Below are 24,555 nucleotides of genomic sequence, written 5' to 3'. Positions count from 1 at the left end.
ATGCTATATTAGATTCTATATTTCACAATGTGATCAAAAGTTACAGATTCGCACGTTGAAAATTGTGATCCAAAATCATTTGCAAGTGACTAGCCCTTGTCGAGACTTTTAATGTTTGATGTTTAGGTGCAACTCTTCACGATGTAAATATCTACTTTTGTATTAGTCATGATAGCTGATGTTATATCCTTATTATTGTAGCAACTCATATTGTGTTTCAATAATAACGGGCCAAGTGATGACTAGATGTTTCAAAGACTTGTGTTTGGTGTTTGGTACAGCTCTTTCATTGTTTTCATGTATGAATATTTAGTTCCGTATCTTGCATATGACCATAATACTTGATGTAATGTGATAATTGTAGAAATTCATTGTGTTTCAATAATAATAGCCCTAAGTGATGAGGTCTAGCAGTCAGTAAGTGTTTTAAAGTCATGTGTTTAGTGAATTGTACAGTTCTTGGATTTCTACTTTTCATGTATGAATATTTATTTGCATATTACACAAGTCACTTGATGTCATATCCTTATTACTGTAGCAACTCCTTAACTACATTTGCAATAACAATTAGTAAATAGTAATTATTTTGTTTCATTTTATGTATTAATAAATGGCAAAACTAAAGATAACAAAGAGATAAGTCACATTTGTCAAAAATAATAAAATGTAAGTCAAATATATGAATGAGCAAAAGATTAAAAGTCAGATTTAACAGTGGTCAAAAAAAGGTAAGAAACTTAACATGCTAATAAATAATAATTGCAATTTATTTTCTATGTTGAATATAATATTACGCTTAGAAGTAATGATAGTTACTAATTTCAGCTCCATTTTACCAGCAATGCACCTTAAGAATGAAAAAGGCTCATGTTTTCACTTATCTTTCTTTTCCCGGGGATGAGTGAATTTTAAAAAAAAGTTTTCTTTTGCTTTTATTAATAATAACAATGTTTTTGTGAACTCTTGCCACTAGTCACCAACCATAATCAAGAGAACAAGAAAACACGATACACGTTTACCCTCATTACAAAACGAGACAAAAATATGGTTACATGAACATTTGTAGTATTTAAATGACGTAATTATATTACCAATTTATAAAAGAAAATTAATACTAAATTCCGTAAGATTTTTTTACAAGATAGAAATAGCACCATGAAGTAGCATCAATAAAATGACACAAACATTGGAGAGCTCTGCCCCCAATAACAATAGTTGACTGATGTTTTTGTGCTGATTCGTCTCTTTCTCGTTTAAAAATTAAATGTTATAATCAAGAATATACTGAGAGATCTACCATAACTCCACCTTCTTTAAGCAGTTTACGCTAATTCCTTGGACACTTTTATGAAGAAACCTGCTGTCTATCAAGCACAGATTGATTCTTTAAATATCCTCGCCTACTTCCGAAATGCGAAGTTCTCTGTGAAGGCTAGGACTTGTCAGTTTGATTCATGAGAGACGCAGTTTCAGATAATAAAATAATCTATCATAGAAAGTGTGAGGTGTGGAGAAGCTGGCGCAGTCGAAGCTAACATGGCCAAGACAACTTCCTGCCTAAGATACCTAACACTTTAAAACATCTTAGTTTAAAAATACATTTGAGTTTAAGCTTTGATCAGTGTTTCTATTTTTATTCAAATATTAAATCCAAAATCATACATATTGTTGTACACGCTCAACTTAGCCTAATACTCAAAACCCCAAACTCAAGGGGTTTAGGCGGGAATGCTCTCCTTCCAGCCCGGGGCAGTCCGCCCCTGGCAGCGAGGACATTATTTCGGCCATACTTCGATTCGTCACGAACAATCCCGAAGAGGGCACAATAAACTATCGCCAATCATGTGCATGCGGCTATTAATATATATATTCAGACGACTTGCTTGTAAAGTAAGCACCGTGGGTCAATAGTAACCCCTGCCCCTACAACATGAAGTGAAAAGTTGAAATGAGTGTAACTGTAATTTTAATGGTATCAATTTTGATGACAAGTTTCGCCGATCATTAGAGAGTGAGTCATATGTTATAACTATAAAATAAAGTAAAGCCTGGCGTATAATTTTATTATAAAGCTAAAGGACGAACGCATTTTATCTGATCCCAAACGGTTATCGTATAATATGCACGGTTAAAGGAGTACTTTCATTGACTAAATTAAAATGAAATCAACGATTTATCCCTTTACATGCGACGCCTTGTTCATCGCTTCCGTGGTGTTGTGGGAAGAACACGCGCCTACGGTTCATAAGGTTGATAGTTTGCGCCGACCACTGTATATATTTAGTGTTTTTTAGACTCACTGTAATGTAAACAAATCCCGCATATAGGCGATTTCATATTTTTGGAAGTACTTTTTTGGTTATTAGCAGTTTTGTCACATCTCTGGCGCTGGTGAAACGCAGGTGGTATAATTTTCAAAACGGAGATGGAGTCACATCGGATCGTAGCTTCGGAGCATTCACTTTGTGCCGAGAGGTAGCTTTTTCCCCAACGCTTGTCCACCGACGTATCCGGCATGGAATAACTTGAGCTTTAGGTTGTTTACATTATAAATTTTCTTTTTCTACCTTTCACAAAAGCAAGACTTCAATAGAAAATAACGTAATATACAGAAAATGAGTTTAAAAAGTACTTTTGATTGTGCAGGCCACACATCACTGCTTCGCGTTTCAACGGTTAGAGATTTTTATTTCCCCCAATATCGAGTAAACTGTATAAAATGTCCAACTCGTTAATCTACAATATGTATTGATGGTTCGTGAAAGAATATAATTATAAACAAATACCCGAAGAGATATTTTAAACTGTGGTTTCACATAATATTATCCTCGATGCTCAAGCGGGCATTTAAACTTCCTCGTATCTAAAAGCTGCAGCAACATTCACTAATACTACTTCTATCACTCCTTTTCAACAATTTACAGTAACAATTTAGATTTGAATTATTTTGAATATTGTTTCTATAAAACACATTCTACTTTATTATTACCGAAACAAGAGTTCTACAACATTGAAATTATAGATGTGTGCAATTTGTTGAACATACTTCGAACCAAGTTCCCCCTTGATTAAAAGCGATGTCTTCAAAATAGTGAGATAAGCGTAGATTTCACTGCTTGGTAGTCCTGGGTTCGATTCCCGTTGGGTAATTAAAATAGTTTTTGTTATTTGTAATATTGATACTTCTAATGGAACATAACATGGATAATATTCAATATCTCTCGGTCTTAAGGTTGAGACGACTTTCTTTAGTGTATTCACAATAAAAAGGTGAACTACGAAACAGGACCACAAGATGACGTCAGCCGTATCAATCTTAATTGGTACTGCCTGAGAACGTAACGTGTTAACCGAACAATTGAATACGTTAGGCATATCATTAGTATGTGTCAAAAATTTGACTGATCTAAAACATAGGATATTGTTTCCCAATTAATGTTTCAAGCAATTGAACATTTCAAATACGTTCCATACCAAGAAAATGACTTGAAATTGAATAATCAAAAAAATTAAAATAATAAATATGGAGCCAAATCTGTACTTTCCAATAATAATAATAATAATAATAATAATAATAATAATAATAATAATAATAATAATAATAATAATAATAATAATAATAAAGAAATAAAGGAATTACAATACCCATTACGTAAACAATACTTCGAATTAAAAAATAATAATTCTTATCAGGGGATTCGGTCCCGGGTCTCTTCCATACAAGTTTCATGGTTTGCCAGTCTTTTTTAGATTCGTCAGTGGCATCTGAAATCATTTCTTCTTATTCACGACAGGGACAGAAACATAGAAATATCGAGGACAGTTAAAATTCCGATCTTGCTCCTCAGACGGATTCGAACCCAAAATGAGCTTCACAGTTTAATCATCAGTAATCTGCCACAAATCCCTCATCAAAGATGAGAAAAAAGTAGTAGTTACAGAAGGTAAAGGTAACACCTTCTATTTCTACACGTGTTGATACAATTCAAAGAATGTGAAAATAATATATCCCGTGTTTTCTACTTCTGAAATTACAGTTAATATGACGAAGAATGCTAATGTAATTCTGGACCATAGTTAACAACGATGAAGTAGCCTAAAGTTGAAGAACATTTTCTGTTATTTTCCGCATTGACGAAGGTCTATATAACTTGTTTTCGAGTTACAAAAGGAAATCTGGAGTAAGTCATTGTGACACTCACATAACGAACGTCTCCTTATACGATCATTAGTATCTTTTGTATTACTTACATGTAACAATTTTAATTAGATAATAATTTGAGTGCAAGGTGAAATGACGCGCTAGGTAATTGATTAGCGCATTGTTCTTCTATTCTGAGGACTCGGGTTAATATCCAGGCGACGTCCAGACTTTTCAAATCTTTGAATTTCAATTTCAATATACACTTAATGTGACGAGCAAGATTTCCTTTGCAAAAAGGAAAATATGTTCGGAAGAGGAGAATTGGACACGTTCTGTAAATGGAAAGAATGATTTAGAAACTTAATTCCATCAGTTGCTCTAGAGTTGATATTTTCACCTACTTTCAAGCATTTTCTGATTCATGAGTTGTCCGTGTTTTTATTTTTTTGAACATATTGTACATAATGAAATAATACCTTAAATACACAGCAATATTGACATTAATATGTGGTGTTCATTAGGCAACGCGCGTTGAACTATAGAGGTTCATTTCAGAATGGAGAAGTGTTTCATGTGTCATACTCACATCTACTTGCATAAAGACCTGATTCAATGATACTAACTGCTGTCAGTTCCGAGAAAAGTTACGTATAAAATGGATTGTATGTGCCCAGACGTTTTACAAACTAGAAATTATCTAGACTCCAAGTAATGGAATTAGACCATTTAGGGATGGGAAACACTTTTGTTGATGGTTGTACATGGTCAGTAATCTTACTAACTATATTACATTTTTATATGTTTATAATAACTTAATATTTTATATTGTAATACTTTCCCTTTGGTTTTAGTAGAGTTAACGGTATATGGGAATAGTTTACTTTATCTTGCTTTTTTCAAAATATATATACAGTTTAACATGTTGATAGTGTTGTACGAAACGATATCCAAAAGAGTTATTTAAGTTTATCTTGATAATCTTTGTGAGGTTGATCGAATTAGCTTCCGGGAGTGTTTAGCCCAAATCAGCCGGAGATAGATTAAGTAGGGAAGGATGTCCTAGTTCAAAGCAGCTTAGATATTGAGTGATATCCGACAGCAGCTGAAAATGTATAAGGATAAATCTAGCCCACAAAACCCTGAGAAGGTAAAGTGATCTGCCACACGACAGCAGGATAAGGTAGATAAGGGTGACAAATCCCAACACAGTATGATACACATAGGAATATACAGCTGATGTTAACCTTTTGATTCGGCTAAACTCATGCATCTTCGTTGGTGGTGGCACTGGTACTTCACTTCGGGGAAATGTGCTGGATGAAGTCTCATCCGCCTTCGTTTTATTGTTTACATTATGTAAGTAATACCAATATGCATGTGGAGAGTACACTGCAATATTAACTAATTGTACCAGTTTAGGCGTGTATTTTATTTCGATTTTTTTTACTAAATAAATATCCGGAATGTATCTAACAAATTATTCTTTGTTTTCTAAACAAAAAGTCAAAAGACTATATGCTGTTGTTGAATTTCGAATGTAACGCTTTGTTTTTCTCTGTGTTTTATTGTTTCCTATGAACTCTTTCAGGAATTATTGAAAATCATGGGTCTGGATGCTTGGCTTCAATATATGATGTGGATTTTGTATAAGATATTCGTAGACTTGTTTTTAATTATTTTACTTAGTATTATCTTGAAGATTGAAGTTAAGGCTCATAGTGATGTGACATTAATCATGTTCATATTACTTCTATACATTGGTTCAGCAACAGCATTTATCTTTGCTATAAGCAGTGTTTGTCCAAAAGGTTAGTCATTAATTTTATAGTATCGTAGTGTGATTTAAGAATGATATTTTTACAAATATATATATATATATTCATAGTAAATTTTTAATTTTAAATAAGACAACATTTAAACCCAATAAAATACTGATTTAAAATTTAAATTAAAGATTAATTTTATATACAACATTGTAATCACTTCAACATGTGTTTCTTTTCGTTGTTACGAAGTGCGTATTAACTTATTATTCTTGAAGAAAATATGAGGTTACGTAAAATGTGAGGTTTTAAAGAATACAGTAGTACCTTTAAATATTGTTCTCAGGGTTCAAGTTTGGAGAGATACGAACGGCAAATACAGCTGGTCGTATGATTTGTAGAATATTTTTACCACGTTGATTAGATAATAACGGTACTTTTTACATAACGGCCTGCGAAAATATATAACGTCTTAAATAAAAGTGTGCTATTAGTTTCCTGTTTTTAAATCCATATGCAACAGGATGTCAGTAGCTGTTGATCATAATACATATCAATAGTGACATAATTTTCAATTCTAAACGCTTTTAACAATTTAGTTCTCGAAAATCATTCTCTGAGATAAGCCAGTTGCCCCGGAGTGAACTGTTAGAGAAGTGTTTCTGTAATATTCGTAAAGCTTAGTAACATGCAACGTAGATGCTGTATCATGCAAATGCTCTTAGCCATTGGGCCGTAGTGTTACGGAACTCTTTCCCGTGTAAAAAAGCACCATTGTACGCCATCCACTATACTCACCTGATCCTACACCAGCCAAGGACTTTACGTTCCACAAGTTGAAATAGAACTTGAATGGCTATTACAGAAAGTACGTTCCATGCAACGTTGCGTATGGGAGCACACACTAGAAACAATGCTTTATTTATGTAAGTAGGTATTTTGAAGTATATATAGGACGCAATAAATTGAACTTATGGTAAGAATAATTATATTTGGGGAATTCAGTTTATTTCAAGAAGCACCTAAAAAAACAAAGAACAAATTTTCAATATATGCTACAGCCAATAAAAGATAAGGCACGGAAAGCAAAAAATGACCTGCAATTGCTCGCATGTAAGGACCAGAAGAAATTAACCAATGTAAATGTTGGTGTTCAAATTCACTGATAATTTTAGGCGGCTTTTTCTTAGAACATTAAGAGATAATAATTTACTCCCATGTACAGAATTTATGAAATCCGTTCCTTGGGATTTCATAGTTAGAAACGTCATTTTTGTTGATATTTTCTTCTCTCTGCAAGGTGCGACTTACGAAGGGTACAAGATGTTCCAAAAGTGATCAAAATATAAATATAATGGACCAATACATGAAATTTTACTGTTAAATTCATTAACGACCCTTTTCAGTTTGCCGAAAATAAATTGTACATTATTTATTCTAAAGTGACATTATTTTTAACATTAAATAAGGAAAATCATTTTGAAAAAAAAATGTTTTCAGGAAATTATTTAATTTTCTTAATTTCCCAATTTTTGAATCACCCTGTAGAACACTTTCTTTCTAAGTCGGATATTACATTCTATGTACCTACATGATTGTAGATTAAACTTATATATACATTGTAGATGTAGGTTATTAAATTTATATATATATATATATACAATTTACATCTACAATCATGTTAGTATACAGGGTGTTTCAAAACAACACCGACAACGTTAGAGAGGTGATTCCTAACACCAAGATAAGACAGAAATTATAGATCAACCAGTGTGCACAAAGGCTTACGTTCGGGGTTATAAGCTGCTGAAATCATGGAAAAATGAACTTTAAAGATCCATAGCTCCAAAACTATGGGACCTACCGTAGTAGGGTCAAAAGTTCACTTATGACAACCTCCCTGGTTCGTTTCTAAATTTGGTAATGTTCAAGTGAACACAGAGAAGTTACCTTCCACTCACTATCTGAAATGAGTGGGAATATGATGTACGACTAAGCGAGAGGTAATATTTCGGTTCATGTTATTATGGGGATTTCTGTAACTGAATGACAACTCCAGATTTCTTACTACTTCTAAAATTTAACAGGTGATGATAGGAGAACAATAGAAAGAAATGCAGAGATCTTATTAAACGCTTTCTGGGACATGGGTTTAGAAGTAAATGCAGAGAAAACGAAATACATGGAAGTGCGTCGGAACCGGAATACAGCAAATTTTGGATGCGTTAAAGTATTAAATAATACTTTTCATAAAGTGGATAGTTTCAAATATCTGGGATCACTATTAAAAGAAAAAAATCATATTCACGGAGAAATTAAATGTCCACTAAAAGCAGGGAATTCGTGTTACTATTCGGTTAAAAATCCCTTGTTTTCGCGAATTCTGTCGACGAATTTGAAGTTTAAAATATACAAAACGATAATCATGCCTATTGTGTTGTATGGTTGCGAAACATAGTCACTTACTCTGAGGGAAGAACATAGACTGAAAGTATTTGAGAACAAGATCCTAAGACGAATATTCGGACCCAAGAGAAACGGGAATGGGGAATGGCGGAAACTTCATAACGAGGAACTACATAATTTATATGGTTTACCTAACATTGTTAGGGTCGTCAAGTCTAGAAGGCTTAGGTGGGCGGGTCAAGTAGCTAGAATAGAAGAAAGTAGAAACGCTTTCAAAGTCTTGTCTGGAAGACCAATCGGAAAACGACCATTAGGGAAACCTAGGTGGATATGGTAGGACAATATTAGGATGGATCTCGCAGAAATAGGAATACAAAGTAGAAACTGGATGGAGTTAGCTAAGATTAGAAGTCAGTGGAGAGCTTTTGTGAATGCGGCATTGAACCTCCGGGTTCCATAGGCCATAGAGTTAGTTAGTTAGTTCGTTAGTAGTAGAAGTAGTAGTAGTAGTATTAGTAGTATTTAATGTTCAGATGGTTGATAATGATGCTTTGAGGAAAATGAAAGGAAACAAGGAAACCCCGACAGAATATGCACACAAAGTACTTCTCTCCGGAAATCCCATTTGGTGGAGCTGTAATCCTACGCATAATAACTAAGTTCTCTAGCCCTAACCACCGCGGAACCTTATTTAGCTTTTCGTAAATAACATGAATAACATAAAAGTTGCTGAGTAAAAGAAGACCATATCAGAACTAGGAGGACATACAATAGTAGTGAGAAATATTGGAAACATCGTGTCTAAACAATGAATATCAAAATTTATATCTGTGTGCATAACAACGTTGTAGATACACCAAAAATACAATGTAGTGTAAATTATATAGAGTAGTTACAAAAACCAGGAAATTTTGAAAATTAAATAATATCCCGAAAACAATTGTTTAAATTTTATTTATCACATTTAATAGTAAAAGCAATGCTAATTAACAATATATACAGTACAACGAAAATTATTTAGACTATGGGCAACGGCTATTGTTGGTATAATCATCTCTGTCAAACTTTGAGGTTTTGATCAACACCAATATAATCTTTGTATGTTTTACAGTTTCCAAGATATAACTCCTTAAATCTCCAGAAATTGAAATTCTTTGGCCAATATCTTGGGAAAGGTAAGAGTGGCGAGAAAAAGTGAATCACTTTCTCAGATTGTTTTGATTCTCTATGAAATGGAGGGCTAACATTCAAAAGATTCTTAAATAACACACAGACACACACACTCACACACACATCTACGTACATAAGATTTTACTAAAGACATTTTCAGTTTTGGTGAAAATAAATTGTACTCTATTTTTTTCTAAAATTAGATTATTTTTAATATTGGATGAGATAAATCATTTTTAAAAAAATGTTTTCAGAAAATCATTTAATTTTGTTAATTTTCCGACTTTTGAATCACCCTGTAGAACACTTTCTTTCTAAATCGGATATCACAGTTTATACAGGATGTTTCAAAACAACGCCGACAACGTTTGGAGGTGATTCCTGACACCAAGATAAAACAAAGTATACACAACTGCTTCCTTTCGGAGTTACATTCAGCCGAAAACTTAAAACAATGAAATTTAAAGGTCCATAGCTCCAAAACTGTGGAATCTACCGTAGTCAGTCAAGACTTCGCTTAGGAACTGTTTTATATGCTATCCAAAAATACATGTTTCAGAATGATACTCACACAAAATGTTTTACTGAAGGAGTTTGGCTACTGGCTTATAATGTGAATTACTCACCAACTACCTGCACAAAAATTGTTGTCGAAGTAGCGCACGATTCTGAGACATAGATATTTGGATAGGTCACGTACTAGTTCCTAAGTGAATTTTTGACCCTACTACGGTAGGTCTCATAGTTTTGGAGCTATGGACCTTTAAGGTTCATTTTTCCACGCTTTCAGCAGCTTACAATTCCGAACGTAAGCATTTGTGCACCCTGGTAGGTCTATAATTTCTGTCTTATCTTGGTGTCAGGAATCACCTCCCAAACGTTGTCGGTGTTGTTTTGAAACACCCTGTATACTAACATGATTGTAGATGTAAATTTTATATATATAGATTTTTAAAAATTTAATAACCTACATCTACAATGTATATATAATTTAAATCTACAATCATGTAGGTACATAGAATGTAATATCAGACTTAGAAAGAATGTGTTCTACAGGGTGATTCAAAAATTGGGAAATTAACAAAATTAAATAATTTCCTGAAAACATTTTTGTTCAAAATGATTTTCCTCATTTAATGTTAAAAATAATGTCATTTTAGAAGAAATAAATTACAATTTATTTTCGGCAGACTTAAAAAGGTCGTTAATGAATTTAACAGTAAAATTTCATGTATTGGTCCATTATATTTTTATTTTGATCACTTTTGGAACATCTTGTACCCTTCGTAAGTCGCACTTTGCAGAAAGAAGAAAATATCAACAAAAAAGTGACGTTTCTAACTATGAAAATCAAATGAACGGATTTGATAAATTGTGTACATGGGAGCAAATTATTATCTCTTAATGTTCTAAGAAAAAAACGCCTAAAATTACCAGTGAACTTGAACGCCAACATTTACATTGGTTAGTTTCTTTTGGTCTTTACATGCGAGCAATTTGCAGGTCATTTTTTGCTTTCGGTGCCTTATCTTTTATTGGCTGTAGCATATATTGACAATTTGTTCCTTGTTTTTTATGTGATTCTTGAAATAAACTGAATTCCCCAAATATAATTATTCTTACCATAATTTCGATTTATTGGGACTTACATACTTCAAAATACCTACTTACATAAATAAAGCATTGTTCCTAGTGTGTCCTCCCCTATGTAACGTTGCATGGAACGTACTTTCTGTAATAGCCATTCAAGTTCTATTTCAACTTGAGGAACGTAAAGACCTTGGCAGGTGTAGGATCAGGTGAGCATAGTGGATGGCGTACAATAGTCCTATTGTTAAATGAGAAAGTACGCATAGCTGTGAAGGTAACGAACATTAAGAATATGTATATTTAAATAGTTTAATTTCTTTTTCTTATTTTTGTTAAAATTTTAAAAGTGTTTATTGTTTTTATGCTTTTTTAAAACTTTCTCTACACGCTATAGATTATGAAAATGAATCTCTCTTTAGAAAAGCCCTGCTATATTAACACAACGGAAAGTTCTTGTACCAATCGATCTCAAGAAAACCTTCGATATGTCCATTACTTTGGAGCTTCCGGAATAGGTGTGGTAGTCTGGCGGCATCACTCCCATATTGCAATAAATTTTACAAATCATTCTTTATTTGCTAAGAAATTGATCGAACGGAAGAATACCGAGATAAGACTGTATACTTTTTAGGGTATAAATTAGCGGGAAGCCTTTGTGCAAGGAAAATATGAATAATTCATGCCTCATGAGTATTTTGTACAAAACCGACCCCACGTCCTGGTGACTAAATCTCAATCACCGGAACTTTTGCCATCATATCTCATTGTATTCATCATCCTTGATAACGTATGAAAGAAACTTTTGTTGTGTTACTTCGAAGTCAAAAATGTCATATATTTTCATAGAGGGCACCTCGTACCTCTCTCGTCATTAGAGAAACAGTTGATCACTCAGTTGGTATGAATACATGTAACCTACATTTGGCACCCACAATATTCACGTGCATAGCATCCATTTCAGTGTGCCCAGCTTCAGAGATTTGTGATCAATCGTAGGTATTTGAGTACACAGTACGCAATTTCATCTAGGTCCCACTTTACACTTTCAGTACTAACTAAATACGATAACAGCATTTTGCTGTAACGAATTAATAGTGTTCTTAAGTAATAAACCGTTTCTTTTATTTTCGTAGTTTAAACTATTAATTTTGAGAAATAAAATTCATGTAAGAAAAAAAATACACTATAGCTTTCTCAGGTAAGTAGGATCCGCATAACTATCATCTTCCAGCTCTAGACATTTAGCAGCATTATCATAGCAATTACACGTAAGACACATAAAGATTCTTCTTTTGCAATAACTTGCTTTGCTTGTTCATTTTCATGACTTTCTTTTCTAGCTTCTTCTCATACAAGATAAAAGATGCTTCCTTTCTTGTATAGGTAAAAAATGCTTTTATACGCCATTGACCACGTTTGCAATAACTAAGACGTAAATAAAAGCAAATAAAACGACGTTAAACAATCCATGACGGCATTTACGTACAAAGAGAGAAAAAAATTGAATACACATCGTGCCGTATATACGCCAGAGCATACCATTGTTTCTTCAGATTGTCCATTGCAGAAGGGCGTATGTGTCATTTAAGCCCTTATGCTTTGTTAACATATATGTAACTTACATATCTCTTAAGGACTTTATGAAACTTGCAACCCACAGCTGAACGGTTCACCCTACACTCACAAAAAATTGCCAGTAGCTGTAGACCATCGACAACTGTCGGAAGAGCCGAAAATCTCAAAAACAGCAACGATATGCATATCAGTGAAGTGTCACAGTTTATTAACAACGAAAATACCTGTATTTTTCTTGTTTATTCGTAAAATTATGATGCTAAATTTGTTCGCATATTTTAAACTTTCCTAATGACTTTAAATAAGTATTAATAAATTACATCACAAATGCGTGGACATACTCGTGAAATAACTTTAAGTACTGTAACAAAATAACATAGTTACATTTTTAGTTACATGGTTAAAACATATTGGTATAAGAAATAATGAGCAGAAGAGGTCAACAAATATTTAGTTATCAAGAATCGGAAGTGTGACGTCTCTAAGAAAGAAAATAGAGTTCCAAGGTACTAATACAATCTGTAAATAAAAAATAAATATGTTTGCCGTATCTTCACTCACATTTTCACTAATAAATATGACATCCATCGATAATGAATGTACTTTATAAAAATGAATTCTTCAGTTGTAAACAAACTTGCATTTTACAGGAAACAGAGGAAACAGTTGTTCAGGGGCAGTATTCACGTGTGGTTTGTGGGATCCTGGTTCTATCTCAGCTCACACGAAATAGGATTTGTGGTCTGGAGACACCGCGTCCCCATTTCTTTGCACTTTGTTCATTCCCCCATTTTATTCATTTCTCATCTCCACCTTCTTTAGCTTACACGTTATAACTGTGGGACGTAAAGTTGATATATTTCATTTAACTTTATTTCAATTTACAGGAGACATTGCTATAATGATATCAATTATTGCTTGGATACTTGCAATAGAGGCAAGATCTCTGTATGAAATAGGTACCTATGTAGAGTGGAGTGTTTCCGCGAAATTGGCAGCAGCTATAACGCCGCATAATGTTTTATATCTGACTTTCCGCATACTTACGTCTTGGGAAACAGAAGGTATTTGGGAATTGTTTTCTTTAATTAAAGAAATCGCAACAGAGTTTTAAGTAAGTAACAACATATTCGATAAGAGTTTCTAGTATTTGATAGATCTTATCATCTAGATGCGGCTAATTAGTGATGAATAAAGGTTTAAATTTGACATAATAATACCTGCCTCTGCTTTAATCTAGCAGCTAGCATGTAATTTGGGCTTGGATTTCCGGTAAAGGAACTGACAAACAAATTAACTTCAGAATCATTCACTTTTATTTTTTGTCTACCTCCCTTAGCAAAAAGAGTATAACAGTGGGACATTAAATTAACAAAATTATTGAATTATTTAAATGATAAAAGCAAGCATCAGTAGCTATGAGTAGAGCATTCACTATGGTGTTCAATTTTCAGTCAACTCAAAACAATAAAATGTCTCATAACTATCACTTGGGAATACGGACGATGGGTATAACATTATTTTCACACATTGTTTGAGTATAGATATAGCTGGGTAAGAATAAATACTGTTATATAATCCTTTATTATATATTTTAGTTCAACACTAATATCAGAGCTGAAAGTGTAATTACTATGATATTTCATTAACAACTCGGAAGCAGAAACCAGTGTGGTACTTTTTATATGAATATATTTTCTTATTTAGATATACACTTAAAACCTGTTTCTTAGTAAAGTATTGTTTCAATATTTTATAATAACTTATGTAAAAGATAATTTACCACTATCCATTAAATATATGAACCTTTGCACGCTATAATACACATTATGATTAGACACAAGACGAAAGGCACGAGTATAGTAAGTTGTTTCTTACTCAATAGTTTAGCATTTCTAGTATATACATGCAAGGAATATTTACTAATCGATTTACTTACGGAATATTGTGAACTAATTACAAGGAATGTGTAACATTTGAAGAAAGGTACAGGGTGATTATATCGGGACGCTTTAATGAAAAATTAGAATCGAATAATGGTGCTTTATTATTGTATTTCAACAAATTATTATAAATTTAATGAGCATCAGGTTTTTCACGTGTATCTCTTTTAAGACAACAGTGCTCTGAAAATTGTTGGTAAAAGATTAAAATTGGAAATGAAATTATTTTGTTCGGAGAGAGTGAGTAGAAAGAATAACTCAGAGTCAGTTAATGATGAATTATATGAGGTGGGCAAAAGGAAGTTATTGTAGGGGGGAATATGACCTCAATGTTTGGAGAGTAGCGATGAGGTGGACATGTGCTGATAAACAGATTACAAAGAAGAAGAAAAATATTCTTCTCAGTTACAGTGTAAACAGTGTAGTGAGTTTAGTACATCTAATAAAAATTATAATAAAACGGAAACATTTTATTTACAAAGAAATTTATGTATGTGTTCGTGTAATAAACTTAAATATGATAAGGATTTATATTCGTTTTTTCAAAAAATATCAATCATTAGTTTAGTAATACTTTACGTTGAGTAATATTTTCCTTGTTTACTATTATTTATAGCAGTGGTTCTCAACATAATTCCTATCACGTCCCTACTTTATCACATCCTCTTGCCAGTGACCCCTTTCTAATTTCTGGTTTATAATAAGTTTGTCTTCCAGCAGTACAGATGGATTGCGCCACGAACTAGTAAGTCATTTTCAGCCAGGTGTCCGGATACTTTTGATCACATAGTGTAGTTAATGGATTTCGCTAAATCCGCACCGATAATCAAAAATATCATCTACATACGGGGCTAGCCTTAGTAATAGAATATTTGAGAGGCTTTAATGGGTTTTTAGTAGTGAGAAATGGGTTAAGCTTTTCCAGTTTGTCCAAAGAAGAGTAACTGTGGTTCTCATTACTACAGGTATTTTGTAAGTAGAGATACACAACATTTAACTTCAGAAAAACAATGTATGGTTTCTCATAATTTTCCTGATTAACTACCAGTATAATATCATTGGTACACCGCATAAAGGCTAAACTGAACACTTTTAGTGAAACGGGAATATTAACATTTTCAGTTTGACTAACCGTAAATAAATTACTATAATCTGTCCTAAGGAAGTGCTGTCCTTCTGTATGTTCTATTAGTTTTCGTATAGTAAGTTTTTTCTTAGTTATTCAACTCTGTGTATATAATTCTGTATATACGTTAATTGTTTGAAATACGTTACATACCAATATAAAACGAGGGTCAAGGGGGTGATAACACACCCCTAGGGAACTTTTGCTACCATACTAGAAATGTTCTTTATGGTCCTTAGAATCAAAAAATAGTTGTTGGGAACATATAAGTGCAACACTTGGGTCCTAGGGCCTTCAAACCTTTAGCACGCGTGTATATTTACAGACATCGATGGGATCTCTTTAAATTACCGTAGACAAGACTGTTAATGCAACACTGGAACAAATTATATTTCGATCGATTTGTAAGATTATAAGATTTCAGTTCACATAATAAATGGGACATCTCTGTGTACAAAGGAAAACTAATTGAGGAATATTTCAGAAGATTTCCCGTGAAACCTCCCTTCTTGTAATTATTTTAGTTATTACATGGCAACACTGCAAACTACGTAAATAATAAAACGCATTTATCTGTCCTATTTCTTGTTCAACTTAAACTGAAAATAATCATCTTGATGCATCAAACAGCAGTAGAGGAAATAAATATTTTATGGTTTTCAAAGACTTCATAATAATAGATTTTCATAAAAGTAGGTCCTACGAATACGACTTTGTGTCAACGTTCCAACCGTCAATGCAACACTTGAACAAGTCATACCTCGCTCGATTTGTAAGGGTACAGACTTTCAGTTTACGTAAGGAACGAGGCGTTTCTGCATACAAAGAAGAAACAATATAGGGATATTTAAGACAATTTCCCTTAAAAAGTCCCTTCTCGCGATTCTGTTAGTTAGTACGTGGAAACACTGCAAACTAGGTAAATAATAAAATGTATTTATGTGTGTAGTTTATGAGCAACTTAAAGGAAAACTTTCGTCTTGATTCAGTAAATATCAGCAGAGGAAATACGTATCTTAAAGTATTCATTGGGCTCATAATAATTGATTTTCATTTGAGAACGAATATGACTTTGTGTCAGTATTCCGTTTTACTTTTCTATAGAAAACAAGTCATACAAATTGTTCTACTTGATTTTCTCATTCGTTATATAATGACAGATTCCCAGTACCGAAAAATCCCTAGGAAGGTTTTATGGTTTGTTGGTCCATGGTATAATAGAAAATATTCCAACGTAATAATTTTACTCTAGCGCGGTTATTTTGTTTTGAAAACACTTGTAGTTCTATTATTCTGCAATGAACTCATCTCCCAAACATATGAGTTTGCTAGTACGTGAAGTTGTCAAAAGCAGTAAAAGTTATTTCGTAAGGAATGTATTTTTATTACATGTGCACACAGATAATCGCATTTAATATCTATTATGTAATATACAGTTCTTTAATTGTCGTAATATTAAACAATTTGATATATTACACAATTTCAGCTCGACGATCTGGTACAAGTTGTTGTACCTTATTTCGGCAGCTATGAAAACTACTTCTTAAATCTGGAACAGTAGTGATGTATCTTCCTATGGAATAGGCGTTCCTTTAATGAGACGCTCAACTCTTCTAATGACACATGTCACTAGAGTTTCCCATTAAATACCTTGTCCTCATTTTAGCTCTATTTCTGAAAAAAATCGCACTGCATGTCGTTAAACATAATGTCTGCTACATACTGCTGTAGAGCAGTACGCTTCAAATATGATGCATTATCCAATAGGAGTGTACAATTTTCCGCCACATATGATTGAGCAGAATGACTTAGCAATCGTGGTACGTTTGTGAAACTTAGTTAGTTGCAGCGATAGACTGTGTCCTATTCTGGACGAATTTGGATGCAAATTGATGTTAGGCGATGCAGTTTTGCAGTGGCAGTCTTTTGCCGCAGTACATTGACCTGAAAGATTTTTATGGAAGTTTTCCTTCTTCTTCTTTGGTGATGAAATGTGTCGTCCTCATGTCAGTTTCGTTTAATGCATAGTGTATTACACAAAATTTTCGATTTTTCACAAGAGTAATCCCTTTTCTTTTTGTAGTTGACGTTTGTCTGACTGGATTCTTTTGTTTGTAATTCTACTCCAAAATAACTGAGAACACATGGATATCAGGGCGAATATGCTACTATTATCAACTTAGAGACAAACATGAACACAAAGAACGTAACAAATTGTGTAATATTATGTTAATTAAAAAACTACATATCACGTATTATATTACGTGTGATTATCTGTGTTCGTATGTAATGATAATACATACCCTAGGCAATAATTACGAGAGTTTTTTATAACTTCACATACCAGCAGACGCGTTTGTAGGTGTCTTCATTGTAGAATACCAAAACAACAAGTATTTTCAAAGGAACATAATAGAATCGCAGAACATTAAAATTATTGCATTGAAATATTTTCTATTATAGCATGGATAAAAAAAGGAAAAAAACCTTCCTGGGGGATTTTTCCGTACTGGGAATATGTCATAATATAACGAATAAGAAAATCAACTAAAATAATTTGTAACACTTGCTTTCTGTAGAAAAATAAAACAGAACATTGACCCAGTCATACTCGTACTTCCATGAAAATCAATTATTATGAACCATGTGAAGACTATAAAATACATATTTCCTCTGCTACTATTTGATGGATCAAGATGACATTTTCAGTTTAAGTGGAATATAAAACAGAACGCCTAAACACATTGTCAGTATTCACTAGTTTGTAGTGTTGCCACGTAATAACTAAAATGAATGGTGAGAGGGGCCCTTTTTGGGAAATGTTCTTAAATATCATTCAATTATTTTTCCTTTGCACACAGAAATGTCTCATTTGTTACGTAAACTGAAGGCCTATACTCTTGCAAATCGATCGAGGTAAAACTTGTTTCATTGTTGTATTGACGGTTGGAATATTGACACAAAGTCATACTCGTACTTCCATGAACATTTATTATTATGAATTCTGTGAAACCAGTAAAACACATATTTCCCTGCTGCTATATGATGGGTCAAGGTGAAATTTTCAGATTAAGTTGAACATGAAATATGTTCACCTTTTACCTAGACATAAAATATGAACACAAAATATGAATACCTTTTATTATTCACGTACTTTGCAGTGTTGCCACGTAATAACTAAATTAATCACGACAAGGGACGTTTTTAAGTGAAATTTTCTTAAATATTTCTCAATTAGTTTCCCTTCGCACACCGAAATGTCCCATTCATTACGTAAAGAGAAAGGTTACAACTTTACAAATCGATCGATTTATAACTTGTTCCAGTATTGCAGTAACGATCTGGTCTACGGGTATTGAAAGAGATTCCATCAATGTCTGTAAATATACACGGGCGCTAGAGGCTTAAAGGCCCTAGGTCCCGGGTGTTGCACTTGTATGTTGACCAACAATTATTTCTTGAGCCTAACGACAATACAGAACATTCCTAATATGTTGGCAACAGTTCTTTAAGAGGGTTGTGTTATCACACCCTTCGCCCTTGGTCTATTAGGAGTGAGTAATCTCATTTTGTGTATAGTGAAAAATACCAGTAAATTTTGTATTAATAAGCTTACTAGGGTTTTTGATTGTTATTACAATAACCATCAATGAAACAGAAGATCTACTTTTCTTCTAAAATACTCTCATATGAAAAGTTTCACAGAAACATATTTTCAGCTGAATGTCTTACAGCGATTGTTCGAAAATTTCTTAAAGTGTTTTCGAAATGTTAGATTGAACAACTTAATTGACAAATTCTGTGTTTGATTCTCTGTGTATCTTACCAAAAAAGGTATTTTATTCTAATAAATAACTGAAGGAAAATATATTCATAAAATACAGTTGACGACTGCTACGAATTATTTTTTCTAAGATCGTGTTTAAATAAACATGAGTAATTATATTCTTAATTTACAAATATTTCTCCGAACCATAAAATATCATCCAATATTTTAACCGAATTACAATTCGGAAGTCTATCTCAACAACAATAAAACATGAAACGATATTGAATGATAACACTTCTACTCTTTGAGTTAATTATGTATTAGTTTAATGTATTTCTTAAACAGAATGTTCGGATTGTTACGACATCAGAATTCGCAGAATCATTACTTTTAAACAACTTACGCAAATAAAATAAAACTGATACGGAAGGAAGTTCTATCTATATATGCATTTCTGAGATATGAAACTTAGGGACTCAAATTTACTATGCAATATAGATCGTGCATCGGTATATCAAAATAAAACCCGCTATGCTCAACTTTTTAAATTTGTTAGACAAATACTATTTCTGCCAATACGTTTTGAACAACTTCTATTAAATACCAATCAAGTGTAAGCTGAAATATACACTGTATAATACGATTCAATATTTTTATTTATATTTAACAGCATTGCTCATTTCTTGAAATATTTACTTTGATATTTCACAATTATGAAACGAATATAGATCTTTTCTTTTCTAGGTACTGGCGCTAAGTGGGCCAACATGTTTCAGGCTTCTAAATCAGAGAATGTTCCAATTGCACTTGCAATTCTGATGTACTTTATCAATATGGCCCTCTATGGTTTCATTGCATTTTATTGCGCTAACGTGTTTCCAGGAAAGTTTGGACTGCCTAAACCGTGGTACTTTTTATGCTCAGTAAGATTGCTTTTCTTACCATTGTCTTATATAAATAAGTATTCGAAAAGTGATGCAGTTCATTACAATACAATAGAAAAGATAGATATTGAGAAATATCACTAGATTAAACTCTGTCCAAACCATTGTAGAATGTTTTGCTTTCGTAAATATGCTCTTGCATTTGAACCAAGCACTTTCCAAGATTTTTTTCCTATCAAACAAAGATTCAATTTGGAAGCCTGTCGCCCTTCGCTATACAGCAAGTATCTAGTAGATACCTAATTCCCTCTAATGCCTAATCAATATATATTATTTCTGTGATCCGCTCTGGCAGCTCCGTTAGATACCGAGGCCATGGCACAACAGAGTGGAGGTCTCTAACAATGCCCCATATAAAAAATTGCAGGATGTCATTTGGCGACCTCGCGGGCTATCTCAAGAACAATTCAACATCAGGACTAGTACGGCCTATCCAACTCTGCAGGAAATATTCATTCATACAGTTTCTAATATCATTACGGAAGTATGACATAGCTCCCTTTTGTTGGAAATTGAAAACTTACGAATCTTCAAGTTGTGACATAAACAACATCTAGATCATGAGAAGCTACGAGTGGCCCGTTAGAGTTTTACTTGAAAAGCTAGAGTTTTGTTTGAATAGATAAACTGTGCAGCTGGTTGTGTGAACTGCAACAGTAAAATAAATATAAATATCCATTTCATTCATATTTGCTACTTGCAAATCTTTATAAATATGATTAAATTTGATATGAAGTGGATGCGTAGTGTATGGAATAATTGTTCATAACATCGATTCCAAGAAGGGTTAAACAATGTAGACCCACGGCAATTTTTTTGACACATAGCCTAATAATGTATTGTTTTGTCACTCAAGACGCTCCGTTTAGATTTTAGCGCAATTAATTTAATACCAACCAATATACACAGGTTTCTATAGTAGGAAAGGACTATTTTATCACAATCAGGAATTCTTCAAAACGGTTCTCCTAACCGATACATGGCTACTTAAACCTTCATTCGGCAAACCGAAAGTTTTTGTGTTCATTTCTATTTTTTTTTTTAATCAAACTTTTGTTTCCATTTTTTCCTCCCTTCGAACATCATCTAATGACCAAGTTAGGTGACAACAGCAGTAGTGAAACAATAGCCGAGGTGTTATAGGCAATATGTTAGAGATCGTGGGTTCAAATCTACTGTAAATCAATTTTACAGTTTTAAATGTAATTTCTTCTTGCAAGGTGTATGATGAATTCTCTTTACCCAAAGTTCTCCAACTAATGATGAGATGCAAGAATCTTGCACATGTTAATAGAGAGAAAAAGAGAGTGGAGATATCTCCAATTGAAATATTATCCGAAACACTCATCGATATTCATGTGTATTAGTTCATTTGTGTTTATTCTTTAAGAAATTACAGTTCTCGATTACTTAGAATATAACAAGGAATAGTGAATGATATATTACGGCGTACTACTAGAGAGAACTCGTATTCTTTTGATAACGTATGTGCTTCTAATAAAGACATGCTTGTATAATTATTCCGGGATTAAATTACTCAAACTCATACAGTATGCACACATAATATGACTATTGGTCATATTTGAAACATGTGACATATTTTCTGTTGATACAATGGTTTCCGCAAATTGAGCTGACACACACTGCTTATATCGTTTTTACTTTCTTAGATTGTCTTTCTTCTTTCCTTTTCTTTCCTTGTCTTTCTTCTTCCTACACACGAGAAACTAGTAATATAACTTCGGAAATTATTCTTGTTAGCTTTAATGTGTAAGAGGAAAATAATAATAATAATACATTTTAGAAACCACGAAGGTTTTACTGATGAAAATATTCTCGCAAACAAAATGGAAGTCAAAACACCCCTACGTGATTTTTTTTCATAATGATTTACTAGAGATATTAAAACTGATAAGCAAAATCAGAGAAGTTAACGTTGAAACGAATAATGTAAAAAAAAAATCAGATATTTTACAAGATACTTTAAATTAAAATGAATGTTTGACCAACATTGATTTTTCCCTATTATGTCTAAGGTTAAATACGATATCGTTTTGACTTTCTCTTTATATCAATGTCTCTGTAGATAATAAGAGGCGTATTTTACCAGATTTTTATTCGTCGCAGTGGCATGGATGTTATTTATGTTTTTTTGCTCTTTGCTACACTGACATGTTTCGAACAAACTTTTGGGCTTGTGTAACGCTTTATGTTATTCTCAAGCAGCCAACCTTAACAGTATTTTTGGTTGTCCAATTTTGCCTGATATTAAAAGTGTGAATGTACTTTTGCTGGTTTGTGTACATCGATTTATACACAGATACAATTAAAAAAAACGTTACCTAATAAAAATGTTATTTCTATATCAGCCACTGCATCTAGACATTATCATTCCATGCTTTGAACGCTTTCGTTACTAGTATCGCCCAAATTAATTATGTGTAGATACATTGTTTATATAGATAATAAATGCACATTGGAATTAATATACTATAATTGAAGAAATATTTTCATGTTTTATTCGTGAAAATATATATGATCATTCATTATTTGGAATACTTATTTTTTTAGGCTCCCGTCAAATCTCATATATAGTAGTGTATAATTCGTTGCATGTCCACTGAAAGTAAAAGGTAATATCAACGACACCATTCCCAGAACTTGCTCTTTGTTTCTTACCAATGCCTACAATTGCATCGTGAAACCACGCATTTATGTCCCCAGAATTTTTTTTATCTCTATCTCGACGTCTACGCATTTCCACATTACAGTGAAAGTCATATCATGTACTTGTATTATTGCATGAAATGTTGATTCGGAGTCAGCAGTGTCTGAGAAAGAGGCGAGTAGAAAACACTTTGATTCAAAAATGCTCTAGTGAAAATAGCCCTGCAATAGAAGGACAAAAATCTGAACACACCCAAATCAAAGTTGCCACATCTAATGAATCAAGTCAAAATGGTACCACTTCAGAAAAATCTGGATTATAGAAACCTACATAAGAATGGTACGTGACAAAACAGTGTGTCGAAAGTATTCAAGTTCAAACGGCCCCTCGTAATAGAAGAATATATCACGATGCAAGACGCGTCGGCCGGGCATTGCTAAGAGGACATATCTCAGAAAAACATGGCTGTAGAAAGTCACGTTTTAAAAGACTGACGACGAAACCGATTCAAGTGTGACACGAAATTGTGTACGAGTTTATGCACAAACGAAGTGCTTTTCGTACAATTATACCCATTAGAGGGAAACAAAACCCTCGACCTCAACCGTTCCGTAGATATAGAGGGGAAAGGGAAAGCCGACGCTCTGATATTTTGTGCATTTTCGGCTGTGTTGCGAGTGAATATGTTTGAAAATTGCATTTAAATCTTAAGAAAGATGCACCAGAATGAATGTAAGTGGTGTCGAATGCAGATGTGAATACCGTAGGTTTTAGCCGTGCAGGAAAAAGAAGGGGCTATGAGGAATAGTAAGTGCCATTGACACGAAAAACAAAATTGTATGATATTTCTTGCTAATATATTATGTCATTAGTTCGTAGAAAATGTAAAAAGGTGATACGAAAATGTATTAATTATATTGCCAAAGGAACAGACACGTTATTATGTGAACAAAAATACAAGGTCATATTCTCTTCAAAAGCACAATAGAAAACAAATCAAATAATATGAAACAAACACATATTGTTGCAAAGGTAAGTACAACAGTGTGTTGTTGTGTGACATACGTATATTGAAACGTAAAATATGAACCAATAATCAAAACTAGTATCTTCCACTTAAAAACGAAAACCTGTACGCCTTACATACAATATATCACATACAGTTCCGATCGGTTGAAAATTGTAGAAACTATAAATGATTGGAAAGATCGGATGGCAACCACTTTTCACATTTTTGATCCTATATGACTGATTTTGCTTTTACTTGATTCACCGAACCAAGAAACTTGTACATAAACACCTTACACGCATATTTTTGGCAACAACGGAACTCTTGATATTTTCGCGTTCGTGCTTCAAAACATTCCTCCCCTAAAATTTTTATGGATTCTTCGGTTTTGTGACCCTGAAGTCTTAGGTGACGTATTACTACAGCTTCGTAGATGGAGGAATTCTTG

At 33.1% G+C, this 24,555-nt stretch overlaps 1 protein-coding gene across 1 annotated transcript in view; it reads left to right on the top strand.

Annotated features, from left to right (window-relative positions):
- The window catches only part of LOC145691719 (phospholipid-transporting ATPase ABCA3-like), a 126,765-nt gene that overhangs the window by 64,315 nt on the left and 37,895 nt on the right, over positions 1-24,555 (top strand). The window contains exons 5-7 of the mRNA XM_081767052.1: positions 5,733-5,952; positions 13,536-13,712; positions 20,231-20,409. Of these exons, the coding sequence (XP_081623178.1) occupies positions 5,733-5,952; positions 13,536-13,712; positions 20,231-20,409 (576 nt within the window). The remainder of the gene's footprint in view (positions 1-5,732; positions 5,953-13,535; positions 13,713-20,230; positions 20,410-24,555) is intronic.

This window comes from Thermobia domestica, chromosome 8 (genome assembly GCF_964235325.1).
Source record: "Thermobia domestica chromosome 8, izTheDome1.hap1.1, whole genome shotgun sequence".
Taxonomy (NCBI): domain Eukaryota; kingdom Metazoa; phylum Arthropoda; class Insecta; order Zygentoma; family Lepismatidae; genus Thermobia; species Thermobia domestica.
Note: the sequence above shows the minus strand (reverse complement) of the source record. Positions and strands in the feature narration are given on the sequence as shown.